A 23,456-nucleotide genomic window follows, 5' to 3' on the forward strand; every position below is an offset into this window, starting at 1 on the left:
ACATTTCCTATCCTATTTTAATACAAAATACACGGGACCAAGGCAAAATCCTACCTTAATTCCCATGGCAAATATGATCATAATATAAATAGTTTTAAAGAAATATCACATGTTTATACCGGAAAGGGAAGGAAATCTAATTTACCCACAATCCCGTGTTCACGATGGAGGACGGTACGAGAAATGATACATTTTGTCCCGAAAACTTTGACAATTGATCTCTTTATTGTCGATAATAGACTAGTTTCGTTGCCGGTCAAATTATTTAAGTATGTTTTAACGTATAATATTCACTTCAAGTAGTTTTGACTGTATTATGTGTATGAATTATGACTAATACGTAAGTGGGTTGGGCAGACAAGTTATTCATTTTAATTGATTTCGCAGATACAGGGGGCCGATAGCAATTTTTGTGTGGTTATTTCAGTTCGCAGGTACAAAAGTAAGTATTCAGCAATATGTCGGAACCATCAAACGACGTTTCTTAGAAATAGCCATCGACGTAAACTTACACTGGACCGAGGTACTCCCTGACATTTGTTTTGACGTGTTTGACAGTTCTAGATAAGTGGTGCTTTTGGCAGGTTTATCACGTTTTCGTGCTAGAGGGCTTGTTTACCATAATGCTACTTTGTGTTGAATACAAACGTTGTGATCTTATTTCCATGTAACATTTATCTTTCAAATGAAACATCTGAGCTGATTTTGAAAGATATATACATACAGGGCACTTAATTTTAACTAATTATCCAGTTTGTGATATGTAATTTTTAATGATTATGATGACACTGACATGTGAAAACAGTACCCATTAACATCATTCTAGATACAACACATTGGGATTTTTTTTAAGGATTAGCATAGTGAAAGAAGGAAGTTTTTTTTGTGAAATTGTTAATGGACAACATAATTAGCATTTCAGTGTGTTCAGAAGATATGAATATAAGCTTGATGCATGTTATTATGGTTATGTGTTTATAGTAATGCATGATGTGAGAATTTGTTATCAAGACTGCTGTGAAAAATGACTATGTTAACATGTTGAATTCTTTTTATCAGATAGACTCGAGTTCTCTATACTTGTATTTTGATACAGAAATCAAATCAGCTTTTGTTTTGTCCATATTTTGTTCGCAGATAATACCCAAATCCATTATAACTCATTCAATTTTGTTTAGAAAATCCCATTGCTTTTCAAATGAATACTTAAAGACAAAAAGTCACAAGTATAAGACAATGTTTAATATTCCAGGTTTTGTACATGTTTTGATAATCATGGCAACCTTTTCTCTTGCTTAGGAGAGCTGTCCTACAGATGGTGAAATGTAGAGGTCCAGGATTTGCCCACTGAGGAACAAAACTACATCTCAAGAACTTAGAGGAAATGGAGTAGACACTATTACCTCAGAAAGAAGAATGGCCAAAAGACAAAAACCATGATGTCTTAAATTTAGGTGTTTGGTTCAAGGATTGTGAATCAAAGAGACCATGTAGTATGTGACGACAGTATGGCGGAAGGTAGTATTACAAGGAAGAACTCGGACTATAGTTCTATTGATGATCTTTCTGTCCCTTCAACAAGATCGTTAGCTCTGTCCAATGTTCAGCCCCTTCCGTTACGAGAAAGGAGCAACAGTGACTCCAACTTGAATCTAATCAGTCCGCAGAACTGGTCAAAGCTGACAGTTGACAAGTATGAGTTCACACTAGGAGTGGACAGTTCTGCTGTTGTATCCTGGGATATCAAAGAGGATGTCGGCGCTAAGGATTGGATTGGCCTCTTCCCTGCAGGTAAGCAGCTTTAGAAATTAGTTTTTTAATGACTGCTCCAAAGGACTAGTACAAAACATATTTGACTAAACCGCAGTATTTCACTAGTCCTCTGAGTTTTGTAGCTAGTTCTGGCACTGTCCTGCAGATATAGAGAACTGGTAAAGTATAATCATGATAATAGCCCTCACATTTTACTAACAATTGAGGACTGCCATTATCAGCAACAGCAGCATCATAGTCTGGGTTTAACAGCACAATATGAATAGTCTCGGGGCAAGCTGCCTAGCATGAATTTCCAAAACTGGATATGGATCACTGTTGTCCAAGGGAAAAGTTTATTTCTCACTTTTCTGGTATTAGCGTGATTAGTGATGGGAGTACCAATACCAGCATGGACTGATGAAGTCAAGGGGTCTTTGTCATTGCCTTAATGCTAAGCAGTTACAGATCATGTGATTCAAATGTATGTACATTTTATATGATAATATATAGGTTTTTTAACAGTTCGATGTATCTGTTTGTTCGCTCTATCTGTGTTCGTTATATCCGTGTTCTACTGTATTCAGAAATACAGTATTTTTGGCTTTTCTGATAAGGATCGACTAAGAGCTTTGGTTTTCACATCTTCCATGAGATGATAATTACATTTGATTCAATACAATATATTTTCTGCAAGCTTACTGCAACAGACATGTTGTAATGGCATTGTTGAATTTTTAATTAAGTATTATCTTTCACTTTGTGTGAGTTCATTGAGGTATGAACGCCTTCATCATGTTCATGGAGTGAGGGCCAATCTGTATGAACTGCGGAGCTTGTAACCCTTTGAATGGTTAGCCCTAACTATGTTAGATTCCTACTCCTGTGAACTCACACAAAAGTGAAAGTCAATTCCTATAAATGTATTATATAACTATTTTGTACCTTGAAGGATGTATCAGCGGTAGAAACTAACATTTTTAGTCCACTAGTCCTTATAATGATAACATATAGCTAAACCCCTAGAAATGGCATATTTCTACTAGTCTTTATGATACCTTAACTACTGGGCAGTTTGGCAAGGACTACAGGACTAGTGCCAAATTCTAACACTGATGTATACACAATTTTATTTTGAAATAATTTCCAGAAAATAAGAGATGACATAAATATTACCGTATTCGACATAATAAGCGCCGAGGGCGCTCTCAAAATTAGAAATAGGGGGCTCTTATTAAAATATTATTTTGGTGAAAAAAAAACAGAGTTGTAAGATAAATTTCGTGTTCATGTACGACAGGTATATTTTTCCAGAATTTAATTGCATATAAGGTTAAGGTTGCATATAACACACAAGTGCGAATCATGCGCAAATAAATAAGTCTTGTGTACATTGATCAATCAGAAGGGGTGCTAATTGGGATTGTTCAGTAGCCAATATATTCGCAAATATCGCCGTGGACGCTTATTAGAGCGGGGCGCTTATTACATGGAATACGGTAATTAAATTATGCGTATAAGATGCAGTATTTTGCATCTAGTAGTGATGCTAGTGGTGTTGCCATGGTTGGTTGGTTGATTGTTTTTTACGGCAAGCATGGGTTGCTGAACACTAGGGCTGCAATAAGAATTGTATCATGAATATAGGGTAATTAACGAATAAGAATATATATTAACTAATACAATAACAAGTCAGCAGTTAATGTATTTTTTATGATATACAGTGAAACAATAACAACATAAATTATTTGACATGGTTTGTTAATTATTAATTTATTATACATTTATATACTTCTCTTATCCAGATACTAGTATCTGCTCAAATGCGACAATGACCAGTGACTACAATACTGTCAAATTAAATATAAAAGAGTGTTGTCTTTGATGAAATCTATGCATATAATATGTTCTTATGCATATTATAAGGGTCAGGGTATGTAAATGCACATGACTGCATATTCATAAATATTCGATTCTAGTGACCACGAATAACGAATTCAATTCATGAATGGATACGGTTCGATTCACCAAATACGCGAGTGAATCATAACATCCCTACTGAACACCTATTCCATGTATTCTACCCCGGATCTTCACGGGTCTTGCCAATGTTATTCCCAATGCAAATGATTAGATTTCATCAATGTTGATCATGTGATTGACTTAAACTTTTACATGTTTTAGTTTTGAATTCCCTACTTAGGAATTGATCATGAAATCTGTGATTGATTATTTTCCAGTTATCATGACTATATTGTTAAAAGTCTACTTCAATAAATTAGTATGGGATACTGATATTGAATATGACGTGTGAAAATATAAATGACTGCTAATAGCCTATTACGGTTTTAACATGGGCCCTTGAGCCATCCAGATGTCAGGTTTATAAAATGGCTTTATTTGTTCTTAACAATTTTGATTTGGACCCACACAGAACACCAAAATATTTCTCCAATAGCTCTCTCTTTTGTGTGTTACTGTAGATGCAAATGCACTGAGAGGTAACAGGATATGTACAATATCCACAATATATTATATCATGGCCACTACATTTGGAACTTGCTCTTTTGGTTTATTTTCGAAATGCAGCAATCAGATACTCATTCACTCACTCATACCAAGAATTTAGAAACCTCAGTGCTGATTGGCTGATTAGAAAGTTCACCTGACGTGACTTCCTGTGGAGGTGTTGAATCTGAGTAAAATATCAGATTTTAATAAGATTTTATGTTTCCTTCTCATTCTGGTAGATTTCTTTGTTTTAAACATGTTGAGCAGTGGAGTGTTAATAAAATTGTACTAAAGCATTGTATGGTACATGCTTTTCATTTCATGTAGGATTCAGAGAAATAAATCAAATATTTACCAATTCTCATTAAAAATGAGCTGTCTTGATATCAGTCTGCAACTTAAGCCTCTAGTCCGAAGCCAGAGTCTAGTAAAAGTCTGTTTGGTCTGGTAAACACAGCTAATAATAGTCCATAAAATAACACTAAAATCTACCACGAGTGATGCTGAGAGCCGTGTTGGGGCCCCTAGACTGAAAAGTGTTTGGCACAGATTGTGATATTTTTACCAATTCCCATGAACACAAGTGACACTGTAGGCCCTATTGTCGGCTTCAGAAAAGAAATTTCATCCTATGGACCCGGACAGTTATCTAAGTGTACTCAAGGGGGAACGGGTGGCCCAGTCGTCTAAGGCACCGCAATTTGCTGTGCAGAGTTGCGTTCCTTGGGCACGCCCCAAACCTATGATTGTGGGTTCAAATCCCGGTTCGCCCTGATTATGTTTCTAGGTTTGTCAGCACCATACCCGTGCTCGTGGGTTTCACCGAAGTGGTAAATGTCTGAGACCTGCATCACTTTGGGCTTTCCTCCACATTAAGCTGAAACGCCGTGATATAACTGGAATACCGTTAAAAGTGTTGTTAAACCCAACTCACTCACTAAGTGTACTGATCATGCAAGTGTTCTAAGGAAAGACTGATGCTCGATGCAGGAGCCTTTCTAGTTTTAAGGGCGCTGCTTAATTCAAGCGAACTGATTTTCTTCTTGAAATGACTGGAAAGAACTTTTCATATTCTTCGTCAAGATTATTGACAAAGTTTAATGGCATTATCCTATGTATAGGCCAAGCTTGCAGATATTGATCATGTTGGTGTGCATGTGTCTGTGGCTATATGTAACATCCAGGACATCAATACTGATTTGCATTATTTAAACATGTTTAATGCATAGAAAGCTGTGTGGCAACATCAATGAAAGGTTATCAATAGTTACTGGTGTTTTCTATCGATTTAAAATTTCATTTTTGAAATAATTTACATGAAAAACAAATCACTTAAATTTTTCATGAAAATAAATGAAATGGAGTCTGTAAAAGAAGTTTGGGTCATTAGATTTAACCTCAACCTGATTGAATGTGGCCGAGTTGGTTACTTCAAGGAGATGTGTGCCAGAAGTCTGTCAGTGACGGAACACTAGATTTGTTGTTTTGTCTACATCAGTACATGTTTTAATTTATTTTTTTTATGTTTGTTTTTTCATGTGGCTTGGGTTGGTTGAAATAAAGATAAAAGTTTCTGTAGCCAAAGAATTATTTTTTTTATTCGTTATGAAATTTTTCATGTTGGGTTGCATGTAAACTAAACTCTTAATCTGTATAAACGTGATAAGGTGAATGGTGTTAAGTGTATTTAGGACAAACTAAAAAGTCAGACCTTTATAACCTTCCCCCCACTCACAAGATTTGAGAGGCGTTGTGGGTCAGGTGTAGTTGGTAGGTTCAGAAGCACAATACTTTTTCCCCCTTATCACATGTTTACAGTAAGATTTATTACTTTGTCCATTTGATCCATTATTATATGAAAAGTTGTTTTTGTTTATAGTTACTGTGAGGGCACGGGTGGCCCAGTCGTCTGCTTCGCTTAGGGCTTTCCTCCCACATTAAGCTGACAGACCGTGATATGACGGGAATACTGTTTAAAGTGGCAATAAATCCAAGTCACTCATTTGCTCACGAATAGCTTCTTTAAATTTGTTGAGATTGAGTTGTTGTAAACAAAGTAATTCAAACATCAATGAAACAGCTGTGTTGATAATAGTTACAAAACATTCTCACTTATTCATTGAAACTAATGATTATGAATATGACTGGCTAATCGTGCTAATATTGAAGTGAAGTTACACATGACACACAGGAATAGACAGGTGCCTAATGGCCAGAGAAAATATGATTCTATTGGGCCAGGTTTTTTTAGTTGTTTTACAAAGCAATATTCCAGAAAACCCAGAAATTTATACCATGAGCAGCATCCCACTTCTTTTTTGGTATGTGTGGTTCTTGTTTAAAGTTGCGTTCAGCAATATTCCAACTATAGAACAGTAACCTGCAAATAATCAAATCTGGACCAGACAAACCTGTGATATATGTTTTGAGCAATGTCCGTCGGGTTACGATGACACGCCATCAACCTTGTAACCGAGAATGACTCCCCGATTCATTATGTAGCCTCTTTCAACCAGCATAGGTTGTTGGATGTTGGGCTACAATGACACACCATCAATCTGTCAACGAGAATGACTCCCCGATTCATTATGTAGCCTCTTTCAACCAGCATAGGTTGCTGGATGTTGGAATACAATGACACACCATCAACCTTGTCAACGAGAATGACCACCACTTCATTATGTAGCCTCTTTCAACCAGCATAGGTTGCTGGCTGTTGGGCTACAATGACACACCATCAACCTTGTCAACGAGAATGACCACCACTTCATTATGTAGCCTCTTTCAACCAGCATAGGTTGCTGGCTGTTAGAATACAATGACACACCATCAACCTTGTCAACGAGAATGACCACCACTTCATTATGTAGCCTCTTTCAACCAGCATAGGTTGCTGGCTGTTGGAATACAATGACACACCATCAACCTTGTCAACGAGAATGACCACCACTTCATTATGTAGCCTCTTTCAACCAGCATAGGTTGCTGGCTGTTGGGCTACAATGACACGCAATCAACCAAGTAACTTACCCTGAACACCAGATTCATTAGCAGCGGTAGAAACTAACATTTTTGGTTTACTAGACCTGTTAATGATAACATATAGCAAAACCCTTAAAAATGGCAAAATTCTACTCATCCTTAGCTATGATACCTTAGCTATTGGCCAGTTTGGCATGGACTACAGGACTAGTGCCAATTTGTAACGCTGATTAGGCATATTTCCCAAATGTTGTATTTACTAATCTTGGCTAAATCGGTCCATTAATAATGTTAATTCAATCAGCTACAAGGAGGGGACTCAGTATATTACTGGTGGTGTTGATTTGCTTTTAATTTGTTGAGAATCTGATTATTTCATGACCTAATTAGCGGTATTATTCCTACATCAAAACATGCTACAATCATAAATATGTAGTAGGCTCCTCCATTACTTTAGTGACGTCATATTTCAATTTTTATTTCAATTTTACCATTATACAAAAGTGTGGCACTAAACAACAAAGAAAAAAATACACTTGTCAATCATGTTCCATAATTATACTAATAGAAACCTTTCAATAATGTGTAACAATAGCTGAAATATTTGAAGATGAATAGATGAATACGAGGTTTCCAAAAGTTTGAGAAATGTATAAAATATCGTTTTCCTGAAGAAATCATGAAGGGGAGATAATTGTGTCGAAAATCTCTTTCTCAATGTCAATACACAGAGCTCCAGATAACTTTTTGAGCAATTGAGTTTTTACTCGACATTTCTATTTTTATTGGGTAACCAATATTTTTTCACTCATCTGTTCATCACTATTGGGTTTTTCCCAAAATGAGTAAACATTCTGAGATTTAAAAAAAAATTAAATAAAGTTTTAGACTTAATATAACGGTTCTAAATACAGGCTTGACTCGTAAAGTAAATTAGCTTGTAAATTAGCTCTATTGTTCGCGTGCCGAAAAAGCTTCATTGGGTATTTATGAGGGATTTTTTCAAACAATTGAGTTTTCCATTTAATGCATGCATTTCTGTACGCAAGTTAATTGAAAATAATTGGGTTTTGAATAGTTTTGGAGGGTATTTTATGCAAATACGCAGCTTATCTGTAGCTCTTATACATGTTGAATACCTTAGGAAGATCTGACCAAAGTGGAGAATAACTGGCCTAGGCTGAGATAGAACTGGCTTGAGGGAAGTTCTGGCCTAGGTGGAACCTTCCCCACCTCAATTCAAGGGGAAGAACTGGCCTCACCTATTACTTCCCCCAGGGAAGAACTGACAAGGGGGATGTTTCAAACTGCATTGCCTGCTTGAGGGGATTACTGTAACAATAGCTGTCAGCAAACATCTGATCATAGATTCGCGTGCATGCAATGTTTGTGTTTACCTAACACTGTTGATTGGGATAATTAGGTAATTGGTAAGTGAGTTGTATCAGCCTGTCTGGTGAGAAGCTTAAACCTTTCCTTGATGGCAAACTGAGAAACTTTGTTGTATTAATAACATGTAAACTAAGTTGACAAACAGGCCTGTCATGTCTATTGTTCTAAACTCAGCAATATTCCAGCTATGGCAATCAAATCTGGACCGGACAATCCAATGATTGACATCATGAGCATTTATCTGCGCAATTGGGAAACGATGACATGCATCAACCAAGTCAGTGAGCATGATCACTCAATTCCGTTATCTGCCTCTTTTGATGGCGGAAGAAGACCATTTTCACTGGCAAGTCCACTGCAGTGGGTTAACATGCTACAGTTGCAGACCTTTGTCAGTGTCAAAGTTCTAGTTTTCAGTGTTGGTCCTTAAACATGTAGAGGAAAAAGATACTTCTCATGTGTGACAGAGGATGTTTTATTTAATAATTTTTGCTTTTGAGTTTACTTTCACAAGTACTGTGTGAGTGGCCATGAATAATGTTTTGTTTCTGAACAAGCTGAAAGACATAGATATTTTCATAAATGTAATTAAAATTTAAATTCTATTTCCACAAATCAGTACTGCTTTAAATGTGTGTCAAATTGTTAGAAATAAAAGAATTGAAAGATGATAATCATCATCATCTTTAATGTTGTTTTTTATGTTCTTTGATGATGCACTCAACAACATTCAAGTTAGTCTGGAAATGTTCAAGTCTGGATTAGACAAACCAGTGACTGACATCATGAACACATGATGAACATCGATCTACACAATTTAATAGAATATGACCAAGATGACACACAATCAGCCAATCAGAGACTGATCACCCATTCCACTCCCCTCTGCTTGAATACATGGACCGCCCATGAAGATCCTGGGTAGAATAGGTCTTCAGCAACCCATGCTTGCCGTAAAAGGCGACTTTGCTTGTCGTAAGAGGCGAATAAAGGGATCAAGTGGTCAGACTCTCTGACTTTGTTGATGCATGTCATCGATCCCAATTGCGTGGATCGACGCTCATGTTGTCAATCACTGGATTGTCTGGTCAAGATTCGATTATTTACAGACCGCCGTCATATAGCTGGAATATTACTGAGTGTTGCGTTAAACAACAATCAAACAAACAACAAACAAATACATGGACCAGTCAAACAAGCAACACTTAATGTCACAGATGCCTTGAACAGCTGCTTAAAGCAAATGTATAGAATACATGCCTTCCACTTCAGATATTTTAATAAAATTGGATAAAACTTGAATAATTCATTTATTTTGGCAACATGTATCCTTGTCATGTCAACACTATTTTCCTCTGCAGGTGAGACCGATTCCTCAAAGTTCTTGGATTGTAAGAACCGTGGCATCAATGGAGGGCAGACAGGGCAGATCCACTGGGACTTCGAGGCCATCACTCACAACTTTAGTGATGGTCAGTAATTTATTTGGCTTGGTCCTTTGTTTGATTTGGGCAGAAGTTCTGGTCTTGATATTGCGAAACTTAAACTTTCTTATTTGTGTACTGATTTATTTATTCAGTCAGAATGTATAATATTTTGTTCATACTTTGAAACTGGAACAATAGTTCGTGCCCAAACTTGTCTTTGTATCTCCTGTGTGGTGCAGTTGAGAGCAGAAGGTCAGGGGTTCGATCCTCTCGCTGTGTCATACCAAAAGCTGTTAAAAGATGGCACTTGTTACCCTGCCTGGTGCTCAGTATTAAGGGATTTGTTATGGTTTGTTTGTTGTTTAACGCCGCACTCAGCTATATGACGGCGGTCTGTAAGTAATCGAGTCTGGACCAGACAATCCAGTGATTGACATCATGAGTATTGATCCACGCAATTGGGATACGGAATAAAACAAGGACTGGTTATCTTTGTGTCAGTATCCTGTGTCTTACTCTGAGTGGGGTATCCATGTCAAACTCTGGGCTAGCACTGTAAAACCTGCATAAGTGTAGACTAGTACAAGCAGCCACCCACACATGCATGAATATCACTATATATGCATTACAAGTGAAATTATGTTGAAGCAATGTTTCACCCCATTTGAAAGGAATTATGTTTGTAATGTTACAAATGTTATACTTCAGACCAGTGGCTAAAGTCATTGACTGCAGTTAATTGTTCACATGTGCTACTGAAAATAAGGTAAGGACCACCCGATTCTTTCATATTACTATAGTTAACTACAGTAATGTGAAAGAATTGGGACATCCTTAACTTCCATTAAGTATTATACAAGACTTATGTGACTGACACTTTGAAGGAAGATTAACTTCTTCGTATGTAGTTATCCTTTCATTCAGTATGTATTTTGCTTGTTTGGAAAGTTGTTATCAGTAAGTGTGAAGTTGATAATAGTTCTTGTATGCCTGAGATATATTGCTTTCAATTTCAGCTGTGACTGAGATATGTTTCAAGTACTATCAAGGCAACGCAGGAGAAATGGTTGCTGCAAGTCCCACCATCAAGATAAAGAGACCCAATCTAAGGAGAAAGGTACTAAAACAGTGTTGGTTGTGACAAAGATGATCCCTGTTGGCATCCTGGGATCCCAGGGCACAATAGGTCCCCAGTACCACTGCTTGGCCCCCTGTAGTGATCCCAGGGCACAAAAGGTCCCCAGTACCCCTGCTTGGCCCCCTGTGGGGATCCCAGGGCACAAAAGGTCCCCAGTACCCCTGCTTGGCCCCCTGTAGTGATCCCCAGGGCACAAAAGGTCCCCAGTATCCCTGCTTGGCCCCCTGTAGTGTTCCCAGGGCACAATAGGTCCCCAGTACCCCTGCTTTGTCCCCTGTAGTGATCCCAGGGCACAATAGGTCCCCAGTACCCCTGCTTGGCCCCCTGTAGTGATCCCAGGACACAATAGGTCCCCAGTACCCCTGCTTGTCTCACTGTGGGGATCCCAGGGCACAATAGGTCCCCAGTACCCCTGCCTGTCTCACTGTAGTGATCCCCAGGGTCAATAGGTCCCTAGTACCCCCTGTGCCAATCCCGGGGCACAATAGATCCCCTGCTTGGCCCCCTGTGGCGATCCTGGAGCACAATAGGTCTGGGGGCTGAATATCGTCTCTTAGCAGGTCTAGCTAAACCACTGTCTTGCTGCAAACATGGGGCTGAGTATCCTTGAATATTGGCCTCTGATCCAGATAAACCCCCGGTCATGCACTTAGGTGTATTTTTTTGTGTACTTGTTTCATATAGCTAAATCGTACCCTGAATTATCGCCTTGTTTTAATGGAGGAAAGGAAAACAGAAAGACCAACTGACACGATCAAGAATAATTTCCTCCAGTATTTATCATGCAAAAAATGTTTGTGGTGTTTGGGCTGTATGTCCCCATATTCAAAATTAGTGCTTGTCCTCGTGTTTCATTATCCATCTGCCCTCATGCACCTCTGCAGTAAAATGTAGGTCAGAGGAAACTATCACTTGACACTCTTTAGAGTGTTTAGATTCATGAATGGCTGTGGTTGTACTACAACCCTGGGCTAGGTAATCGGGCATAACAAACCATTGTCATCACGTTTCCCCTTCCACCGAATTACTAGATGAGATGCTTATTCACACGTAACCATGCAGGGATGACACTAACCCACAAGCATGAGTCTAGTTGTCTTGTTATAATGATCCTGGGATATTAGTAATTCTTGTGAATTCAAAACCTCTATATTTTATGTCAGTGCCCCTAATCTTGTATTTTGGCTCTCATCACACTGTAAAATCTCTAAATCTAGATTTTCAAGTAAAGTCCTCTTCACTGTTAACTATCCATAACTAGTTGAGATACTAATAGTATCTCACTACCTGACACCTATTTTAGGGTTTGTCCTTTTGTGAGTGAGTATGGGTTTACGCTGCTTTTAGCAATATTCCAGCAATATCACGGCAGGGGACACCAGAAATGGGCTTCACACATTGTACCCATGTCGGGAATCGAACCCAGGTCTTTGGCATGGCGAGGCGAGTGAACGCTTTTACCACTAAGCTAACCGACCGCCCATCCTTTTGTGGTACACTATTGAAGCATGCCTGACATGGTAGCAGTGTTTGCCATTTAAGATGAAAGTGAAAACACCAACTCTGAGGTTTTTGTTCAAAATGTAAAACCTTGAGTGAGGGAAAAGCCTGAGGTCCGAAGGCAAAATACATTTAGATGCAAGAAATGCAAGAAAAAATTAAAGCTGCAAGCAGCAATGGCGGGCTCCGAACGTCCCTGTTCGAATCCTCAAACGGTTTCCTTGAACCAAATCCGTCAAATGTAGGCACCACTTGCAGGGTATTGTTGCAAGGAAAATGGCGTGTGCCAGGGTGTCCAGGTCTGTTCTAAAACCATTTCCGACCTCAAACATGTTCGAATCCATAAAAGGTTGGCTTGTTCCAACTCTGTCAAAAGATAGTCACCAGAAATCGCCGCTACGAAATTGGCGTGTTCCAGGGGTGTCCCAAATATAAATCAAATATTACCACCAAGCGGTGTTACTTTTAGCATACAACCAACAACAATAAATGAGATGCATATTGCACACTAACTTTATGTAAACTTGCAATAGTTTCTGTGGAGAACCTTACAAAATTTCGTTGAAAAAAATGATCAAAATCAAAATTCAATACGTCCGTAACTAAAAAAGAATTCCAAAATCGGCTATTAAAGTTTGATGTGTTATGTATGGAGACAATTATCAAAAAGTTTGAAAGCATTTCATGCTGTGGACTCGGAGTTGTTTGCGTTTAAAGACAGGTTCCCAATAAACACTGCGGAAACCTTGAATCCAAAATGGCTGCCAAACCATGTGACCAATGACCAAAGTCAAAGAACAAAAAATGAGGTACATATAGCACACTTACTTCATGTAAAACAATCAATAGTTTCTGTGGAGAACCTTACAAGATGTGATATTTATAGTAAAATTTCAATGAAAAAAAATGATCAAAATCAAAATTCAATACGACCGTAACTAAAAAAGAATTCCAAAATCGGCTACTAAAGTTTGATGTGTTATGTACGGAGACAATTATCAAAAAGTTTGAAAGCATTTCATGCAGTGGACTCGGAGTTCTTTGCGTTTAAAGACAGGTACCCAAAAAACACTGCGGAAACCTTGAATCCATAATGGCTGCCAAACCACGAGACCAATGACCAAAGTCAAAGAACAAAAAATGTCAAGCAGCTCAAGCATCAGATACATGCAAGGTTTCAAAGTAATCGGATAAGCGGTTGCTGAGCAATAGGGCGAAATACATCTTCAAAATATTCTGTTCTTTTAGTTATCTGCCCTTGGCTTTTGGGCCTACGGCCTTGGATTTTTGGCGGGCACTAGTACCCAAAGGTCCACATACACACACAAACTGTGAACAAAATCGAGCCAGTGGTTATTTTTCTAGCTCTGGTACAAAAATCAGCGGAATAATAATAATATTAAATCAAACGCTAACACTGGGACTCTTCAGCCTTTCGGCTTGGTGACTCTTTAACAGGCCGTAACTTCTTTGTCAGTTGGGCTCCAGTCAAACGGATTAGCGTTCAGCGTTCGTCCGGGTCCCGGGTTCCTGTCGCATTGCTGAGATAAAGTGCTAAATCTGTTTCCCACCTCGTTCCCTATATTCGAATCCTCAAAGGGTTTACCTGTACCAACGCCGTCAAATGTAAAGAACCTCTTGTGAGACATCACCACTACTAAATTGACCTGGGTGTCCCAGGATGTTTTAACCAATTTCCAACTTCGACCATGTTCGAATCCTGAAATGGTTTGTTAGTACAAACGCCATCAAATGTAATGAACCGCTTGTGAGACATCGCCACATGTGTCCCAGTGTGTTCTTAACCCATGTTTGACTTCGACCATGTTCGAATCCGCATATGGATTGTTTGTACCAACGCCATCAAATGTAATGAACCGCTTGTGAGACATCACCACACGTGTCCCAGTGTCTTCTTAACCCATGTTTGACTTCGACCATGTTCGAATCCCCAAATGGTTTGCTTGTACCAACGCCATCAAATGTGAAGAACCTCTTGTGAGACATCACCACTACTAAATTGACCTGGGTGTCCCAGGATGTTTTAACCAATTTCCTACTTCGACCATGTTCGAATCCTGAAATGGTTTGTTTGTACAACCGCCATCAAATGTAAGGAACCACTTGCAAGACATCGCCACATGTGTCTTAAAGTGTTCTTAACCCATGTTTGACTTCGACCATGTTCGAATCCGCATATGGTTTGCTTGTACCAACGCCATCAAATGTAGTAAACCGCTTGTGAGACATCACCACACATGTCCAGGGTGTTCTTAACCCATGTTTGACTTCGACGATGTTCGAATCCGCATATGGTTTGCTTGTACCAACGCCATCAAATGTAATGAACCGCTTGTGAGACATCACCACACGTGTCCCAGTGTGTTCTTAACTCATGTTTGACTTCGACCATGTTCGAATCCGCATATGGTTTGCTTGTACCAACGCCATCAAATGTAATGAACCGCTTGTGAGACATCACCACACGTGTCCCAGTGTGTTCTTAACTCATGTTTGACTTCGACCATGTTCGAATCCGCATATAGTTTGCTTGTACCAACTCCGTCAAAAGATAGTCACCGTTTGCAGGACATTACCAAATTGGCGTGTGCCACAGTTTCCCAGAGTGTACTAAACCAATTTCCCACCTCGACCATATTCTAATCCGCAAATGGTTTGCTTTAAACAACGCCGTCAAAAATAAGGTACCCTAGCAATTGGCAATTGAGAAATGAAGAATCAAGCCAGCGAGTCTGACCACCCAATCGGATTTGTCGCCTCCTGTGACAAGCATAGTTGCCTCTTGAGACAAGCATCGGTTGAAAAAGGCCAATTCTGATCCTGGTCGTCAAGGGTAGTACACACAATATTGAACAAGGCTGTGGAGAACGCTTGGATATCTGCATAGCCAGTGAATGGGGGTGTATGGTAGATTTATGAGGCGCTTCCTTCAGTATTTGTACTCAAGTCTGATTTTTTTACTTAAATCAAATAATACCACACCAAGCAGTGGTGCTTTCAGTATGTAACCCAGCACAAAATGAGCTACATATAGTCTCAAAACTTCATGCAATCTTTCAATAGTTTCTGTTAAGAACCTTACAAGCTATGATCTTAAAGGTAAAATTTCGGTGAAAAAAATGATCAAAATCCACTATGGCCGCAACTACAAAAGATATCGAAAAACGGCTATGCTGATTTGTTGTGTTCTGTATGGAGACAATTCTCAGAAAGTTTGAAAGCTTTTCATGCAGTGGATTCAGAGGAGATAGTATTTGAAGACAGGTACCCAAAACATCCTTTGAAAACCTTGAATCCAATATGGTTGCCTAACCACGTGTCCAATGACCAAAGTCAAAGAACATAACATGTCAAGCAGCTCAAGCATCAGATACATGCAAGGTTTCAAAGTAAACGGACAAACGGTTGTGGAGCAACAGGGCAAAATATATCGTCAAAAAATACTTGTTTTTCAGTTATCTGCCCTTGGCCTTTGGGCCTATGGGCTTGGCTTTTTGGCGGGCACTAGTACCCAACGGTCTACAAACACGCACAAAATTTGAACAAAATCGAGCTAGTGGTTATTTTGCTAGGGCAGGTACAAAAATCGGCGGAATAATAAATAATAATAATAATAAATAATAATAATAATAATAATAATAATAATAATAATAATAATTAAAGCTGCAAGCAGCAATGGCGGGCTCCAAGAAACACTGTGCCCAAACGTCCATGTTCGAATCCTCAAAGGGTTTCCTTGAACCAAATCCGTCAAATGTAGGCACCACTTGCAGGGTATCGTCGCAAGGAAAATGGCGTGTGCCAGGGTGTCCAGGTCTGTTCTAAAACCATTTCCGACCTCGAACATGTTCGAATCCATAAAAGGTTGGCTTGTGCCAACTCTGTCAAAAGATAGTCACCGGAAATCGCCGCTACGAAATTGGCGTGTTCCAGGGGTGTCCCAAATATAAATCAAATATTACCACCAAGCGGTGTTACTTTTAGCATACAACCAATAACAATAAATGAGATGCATATGGCACACTAACTTCATGTAAACTTGCAATAGTTTCTGTGGAGAACCTTACAAGATATGATCTTTAAAGCAAAATTTCGTTGAAAAAAATGATCAAAATCAAAATTCAATACGGCCGTAACTAAAAATGAATTCCAAAATCGGCTACTAAAGTTTGATGTGTTATGTATGGAGATAATTATCAAAAAGTTTGAAAGCATTTCATGCAGTGGACTCGGAGTTGTTTGCGTTTAAAGACAGGTACCCAAAAAACACTGTGGAAACCTTGAATCCATAATGGCTGCCAAACCACGTGACCAATGACCAAAGTCAAAGAACAAAAAATGTCAAGCAGCTCAAGCAGCAGATACATGCAAGATTTCAAAGTATTCAGATAAGCGGTTGCTGAGCAATAGGGGGAAACATATCTTCAAAATATTCTGTTCTTTTAGTTATCTGCCCTTGGCTTTTGGGCCTACGGCCTTGGGTTTTTGGCGGGCACTAGTACCCAACGGTCCACATACACACACAAAATGTGAACAAAATCGAGAAAGTGGTTATTTTTCTAGCTCTGGTACAAAAATCAGCGGAATAATAATAATATTAAATCAAACGCTAACACTGGGACTCTTCAGTCTTTCGGCTTGGTGACTCTTTAACAGGCCGTAACTTCTTTGTCAGTTGGGCTCAAGTCAAACGGATTATCGTTCTGCGTTCGTCCGGGCCCCGGGTTCCTGTCGCATTGCTGAGATAGAGTGCTAAACCTGTTCCCTACCTCGTTCATATATTCGAATCCTCAAAGGGTTTACCTGTACCAACGCCGTCAAATGTAAAGAATCTCTTGTGAGACATCACCACTACTAAATTGACCTGGGTGTCCCAGGATGTTTTAACCAATTTCCAACTTCGACCATGTTCGAATCCTCAAATGGTTTGTTTGTGCCAATGCCATTAAATGTAAGGAACCACTTGCATGACATCGCCACATGTGTCCCAGTGTGTTCTTAACCCATGTTTGACTTTGACCATGTTCGAAATCCCAAAATGGTTTGCTTGTACCAACGCAATCAAATGTAAGGAACCCTTTGTGAGACATCACCACACGTGTCCCAGTGTGATCTTAACCCATGTTTGACTTCGACCATGTTCGAATCCGCATATGGTTTGCTTGTACCAACGCCATCAAATGTAATAAACCACTTGTGAGACATCACCACACGTGTCCCAGTGTGTTCTCAACCCATGTTTGACTTCGACCATGTTCGAATCCGCATATGGTTTGCTTGTACCAACGCCATCAAATGTAATGAACCGCTTGTGAGACATCATCACACGTGTCCCAGTGTGTTCTTAACGCATGTTTGACTTCGACCATGTTCGAATCCCCAAATGGTTTTGTTGTACCAACGCCGTCAAATGTAATGAACCGCTTGTGAGACATCACCATATGTGTCCCAGTGTGTTCTTAACCCATGTTTGACTTCGACCATGTTCGAATCCGCATATAGTTTGCTTGTACCAACTCCGTCAAAAGATAGTCACGGTTTGCAGGACATTACCGCTACCAAATTTACGTGTGCCACAGTTTCCCAGAGTGTACTAAACCAATTTCCGACCTCGACCATATGGTTTGCTTTAAACAACGCTGTCAAAAATAAGGTACCCTAGCAATTGGCAATTGAGAAATGAAGAATCAAGTCTGAAGCGAGTCTGACCACCCGATCCGATTAGTCGCCTCCTGTGACAAGCATAGTTGCCTCTTGAGACAAGCATCGGTTGAAAAAGGCCAATTCTAACTCTGGTCGTCAAGGGTAGTACACATAATATTGAACAAGGCTGTGGAGAACGCGAGGGTATCTGCAAAGCCAGTGAATGGGGGTTTATAGTAGATTTATGAGGCGCTTCCTTCAGTATTTGTACTCAAGTCTGATTTTTTTACTTAAATCGAATAATACCACACCAAGCAGTGGTGCTTTCATTATGCAACCCAGGACAAAATGAGCTGCATATAGTCTCAAAGTTTCATGCAAACTTTCAATAGTTTCTGTTAAGAACCTTACAAGCTATGATCTTAAAAGTAAAATTTCGGTGAAAAAAATGATCAAAATCAAAATCCAATATGGCCGCAACTACAAAAGGTATAAAAAAATGGCTATGCTAATTTGTTGTGTTCTGTATGGAGACAATTCTCAGAAAGTTTGAAATCATTTCATGCAGTGGATTCAGAGGAGATAGTATTTGAAGACAGGTGCCCAAAAAACCCTGGCAAAACCTTGAATCCAATATGGCTGCCAAACCACGTGATCAATGACCAAAGTCAAAGAACAAAAATTATCAAACAACTGAAGCAGTAGATACATGCAAGGTTTGAAAGTAAACGGACAAACTGTTGCTGAGCAACAGGGCAAAATATATCGTCAAAAAATACTTGTTTTTCAGTTATCTGCCCTTGGCCTTTGGGCCTACGGCCTTGGCTTTTTGGCGGGCACTAGTACCCAATGGTCTTCAAACACACACAAAATTTGAACAAAATCGAGCTAGTGGTTATTTTGCTAGGGCAGGTACAAAAATCGGCGGAATAATAAATAATAATAATAATAAATAATAATAATATTAATAATAATAATAATAATAAATCGAACGATTACAATAGGGCTCTACAGCCTTTCGGCTTGGAGCCCTAATAAATCGAACGATTACAATAGGGCTCTACAGCCTTTCGGCTTGGAGCCCTAATTAGAAAACATTGGATAGTTTATGGTAAAACAATACAGTAGGCTCAGTATAAAATGAATTTGATGAATGTGGGCGAGGGAAAGACCACGCAGCATGCTGTCAACTGAAGTCTTGATGTGTTAGATTGAACACCCTTTCATCACCTGCCCTGGTGGTTCAGTGGGAAAGTAGTGGGTTACAATACTAAACATGATATCTGAGGTTACAGGTTTGATTCAACATGTTCAAGTCACGTAAAAACATTGTGACTTTTTTAACCAGTCAAAACTCAACATTAGGTGCATATTATAAGGCTGTCTATAGAATTCACCTGTAAAACCTTGATCTTACAATTCAACTGTGAAACAGCTGAAGTAGGTCTTACAATTCAAATGTAAAACCCCCAAGCAGGTCTCACTTGAAAGTAGTACCTCTCACAAGGTTACTATGAGACTGCAAGATACCAATCATACTATAGACAATAGGGGCAGTAGGTTAACCGGTACAAGATAGAGGGAACATCCTTATCATATCTCCTTGAACATCCGCGGCGGTCAGGTAGCCTAGTGGTTAAAGCATTCGCTCGTCACACCGAAGACCCGGGTTTGATTCCCGACATGGGTATAATGTGTGAAGCCCATTTCTGTTGTCCCCCGCCATCATATTGCTGGAATATTGCTAAAAGCGGCGTAAAACCATACTCACTCACTCACTTACTCCTTCAACATCCTTGATCTATACTGAACAACAAAAATTCCTGTGACATGGAATAAAATTTAATGCAAAGTTATGTTTTTTACCAAATCTGAAACAATTTCGGTTTGCAACAGATAAAAGACTCCTGTAAGTGTTCAAATGGTTTAATTTGCCAAACTGACTTCAGAAAATGCGTGATTTCATAAAAAACATGAACATGCCAAAATGTCAATTTACAAATCTGCGATGCAAGCAACACATCTTCGTCTATGGAATGGACCAGGCGTCGCACAAACTCCTGTGGGATATCTGTCCATATCTGCCGGAGCATGTTTCAAAGTTCCTGGAGTGTCTGTGGAACACGTGGTTGATGTCGAGGCACCGATCCATCTCATCCCACATGTGCTCGATTGGTGAGAGATCAGGGGAACGAGCCGGCCAGGGGATGACATTCACATTGTTTTGTTGAAGAGAATCCTGAACAAGTCGAGCAATATGAGGCCGGGCGTTGTCATGTTGAAAGGTAATGCCTGGGCCATGAAGAAGCAAAAACGGTAGAACAGTACAGGGCCGATGATCTCGTCACGGTAGCGCTGTCCATTGAGATTTCCTTCTACCCCTATCAAACGGGTCCTCTGTCTTGCTGTAATCCCACCCCTTACCATTACGCTGCTGCCCCCGAATTGATCTGCTTCCATGACACAATGATTGACGTAACGTCCACCTCGACGTCGGTACACTCGAATCAGTCCATCGCTGTTTCTGAGGTGAATATGAGACTCGTCAGTGAATAGAACCTGTCCCCACTGCATGACCATCCAGCGTAGACGCTGTCTGCACCACTGTAGACGTGCTTGACGGTGATTCCCGTAAAAATGGGTCTTCTGGCGACAATCAGACAAAAAACAGACGATTTGTGAAGATATTCGTCGAAGGCCAGGGATGCTTCTTGCTGGCTGAAATTGATTTTGTAGGTGTGTTGTTCAAATCAAATTGTCTTGATTATTGGTTACGCGTGGCCTGCCACTCTGAGGATGGTCTCTGACTGCATTCATCTGTTGCCAATGTTGCCATAAACACCAAATGGTGTTTCTGTGGACGTTAAATTGTCTTGCAACATCACGTTGACTCGATCCTGCTTGAAATTCAAGCATTCCAATGGCTCGCAGACGCTCATTTTTGGACAGGCGTGGCATTTCGTAATGTTGAATAATTGCATAATTTTGTTGTTTTTCTGAGTGGTTGTCAGCACGATGCTGAACAATGCATATGGGATCCCGTTAACGCACCTGTTTTTATACCCATTCTTGGGTAGTGAAATGCATGGGGCTTGCATAAAAGTCAACTTTTGCATGGAATGCATGCTTTTCTGTAGCAGTTGCGTTTTTGTGACTTGAGTCCATTCATGTACTACAATATTGAACACTTAACTTTACTTGTTTGAAAAATACACTAAAATATTGGTGTCACAGGAATTTATGTTGTTGAGTTTATATATCTGTGAATCCTACAGACTCTCTGCAATAGATTTTGATGTTGCTAGACTTTAAAATGGGTCCACAGGGCATACAGGATGATAGCTGCACAACAGGAAATTCCTACAAAGTGATGTGGGATGCCCCATGCTTATTTAGAAGTATTTCCTTGTTTGAATCAAACTTAGTGATTGCGTAAAGAAAATTTCACATTACCTGTCCGAACATTGATTGTATTTCTTATGAGAATGGAAATATCAGTAAAATCTAATTTAATTTAATTAGTTCATTCATTCAAACATCAATACTCTATTGCATCCAATAAGACTCACAGTGAATATTATTTGTATCCATTCTTAACTTTTATGTGTATAGAACGTGGTATTTTGTGTCCAGTAAAACCATGCCTCATGATTATTAAAGATTGAGCATGTTGAGGGCTCCTTACATTCAAATGATATGGCATACAATTAAGCCATGTCATCATCAGGACTTCAGCGTTAGAAATTGGCACTAGTCCTGTGATTTGATCATGCATAAGTTAATATACACTTTATCCTCATTCAAACATATAAAAAGTCAGAACGAATGCTCGCATAGTAGAAAAAAATGTGAACATATGTAGTAGTGTAGTAGTACTTGTAGTGAAACCATTGAGTTTTTTATGTTTAATATAATTAACCAGTGTATCACGTAAATAATTACCGGATTGTTGTGTGGGTACCTGGATCCTGCTCAAGAACCACCCAACCCGAGTTTCCTGTCCCAACCCTAGTTTACAACAGAGTCCACTCATTCTCTGCTGATTGACTTTTATTGACTAGATATGTTGATATGTGAGCTCATATTTCATCTTTTGAATCTCAATATTGTGATAGTTGTGTATGTAGATATGAAATTGGAAGTCATGAGGCTATACTTTTCCTTTGATGTTTTCAGGGCAGTCAGACTGTAAATGGAGAAACAATTCCGCTACAGGACAACACACAATTCAAGGTTCTCATCACAGGTGAGTTCCAGTGAACATTGATAAGCGAGGTTGCTTCATACAACAAGTCACGATCTGCCTGTGGGGACAGATATCTAGTACCAACTCAGACTCTTTATCACTTATCCAGTGTATCATATCTCCATTTTATTAAACACTTTGACGATTCATACACACAGCCATATCACCTTTATTCCTCTTAACTTTTGCCTGCTGTTGCAAATACAACCTGAATGTCTTGTCATATAGACTGCCTTCCCTTGTCTTAGTTCTCAGGAAAACATCTTTTCCAGCTAAAACTCATTTTTTTTTAAAATACATAAAGTGATTGCTCGGATGTGGCCGCAATTTTTGTACATCTTTGCAAAACTCCAGTTCAGAAGAGGTATGTCATTAGTTGTTGATTTGATGTCAAGTGAAAAATTATCTGTGCTACGTTGGTGATATGAGAGGTGACATCACTACCAAAATGAGGCTATGGTTGTAAATGGGTCCAGGGTATTTATCATAATACGATACAGATATAATCCACTGTATAAGGCTAAAAAAAAATAAATGTCTTGGTTCTCAGGCACCACCCGCATCATCATAAAGTCTGCCGCACGTTTTGTTTTTATGTCCATTTAAAAAAAAATATATTAATCCTAACATTTAAAAACAATGCACAAAATAAAATTGAAAATGAAAAACAAAAATGTAACGTGCAATGAACTTTATGATCATGTGGGCAGTGCGAGGACACAAGACTATTATTTTTTTTAGCCTAATCAAGAATGACACAATGTGTGTTCTGATTGCGGTTCTTAGCATCACTTTCTAAATATTTGTGTGATGAAATTGACTGTCACTATGAGGTGAACTTACC

General features: G+C 39.1%; 1 protein-coding gene across 5 annotated transcripts in view; it reads left to right on the plus strand.

Annotated features, from left to right (window-relative positions):
- The first annotated feature begins 157 nt into the window (after nt 1–157).
- LOC139465029 (E3 ubiquitin-protein ligase HECW2-like) overlaps nt 158–23,456 on the plus strand; it is a 76,692-nt gene continuing 53,393 nt past the window's right edge. For 4 of the 5 annotated variants that reach the window (XM_071246699.1, XM_071246702.1, XM_071246701.1 and 1 more), the window contains exons 1-5: nt 158–174; nt 1,300–1,791; nt 9,999–10,109; nt 11,081–11,181; nt 22,543–22,612. In XM_071246699.1, the coding sequence (XP_071102800.1) occupies nt 1,509–1,791; nt 9,999–10,109; nt 11,081–11,181; nt 22,543–22,612 (565 nt within the window). In that variant the 5' untranslated portion in view covers nt 158–174; nt 1,300–1,508. The other variant, XM_071246700.1, reaches the window with a different exon arrangement.

This window comes from Haliotis cracherodii, unplaced genomic scaffold (assembly GCF_022045235.1).
Source record: "Haliotis cracherodii isolate W230 unplaced genomic scaffold, xgHalCrac1.p SCAF_17, whole genome shotgun sequence".
Lineage (NCBI taxonomy): Eukaryota > Metazoa > Mollusca > Gastropoda > Lepetellida > Haliotidae > Haliotis > Haliotis cracherodii.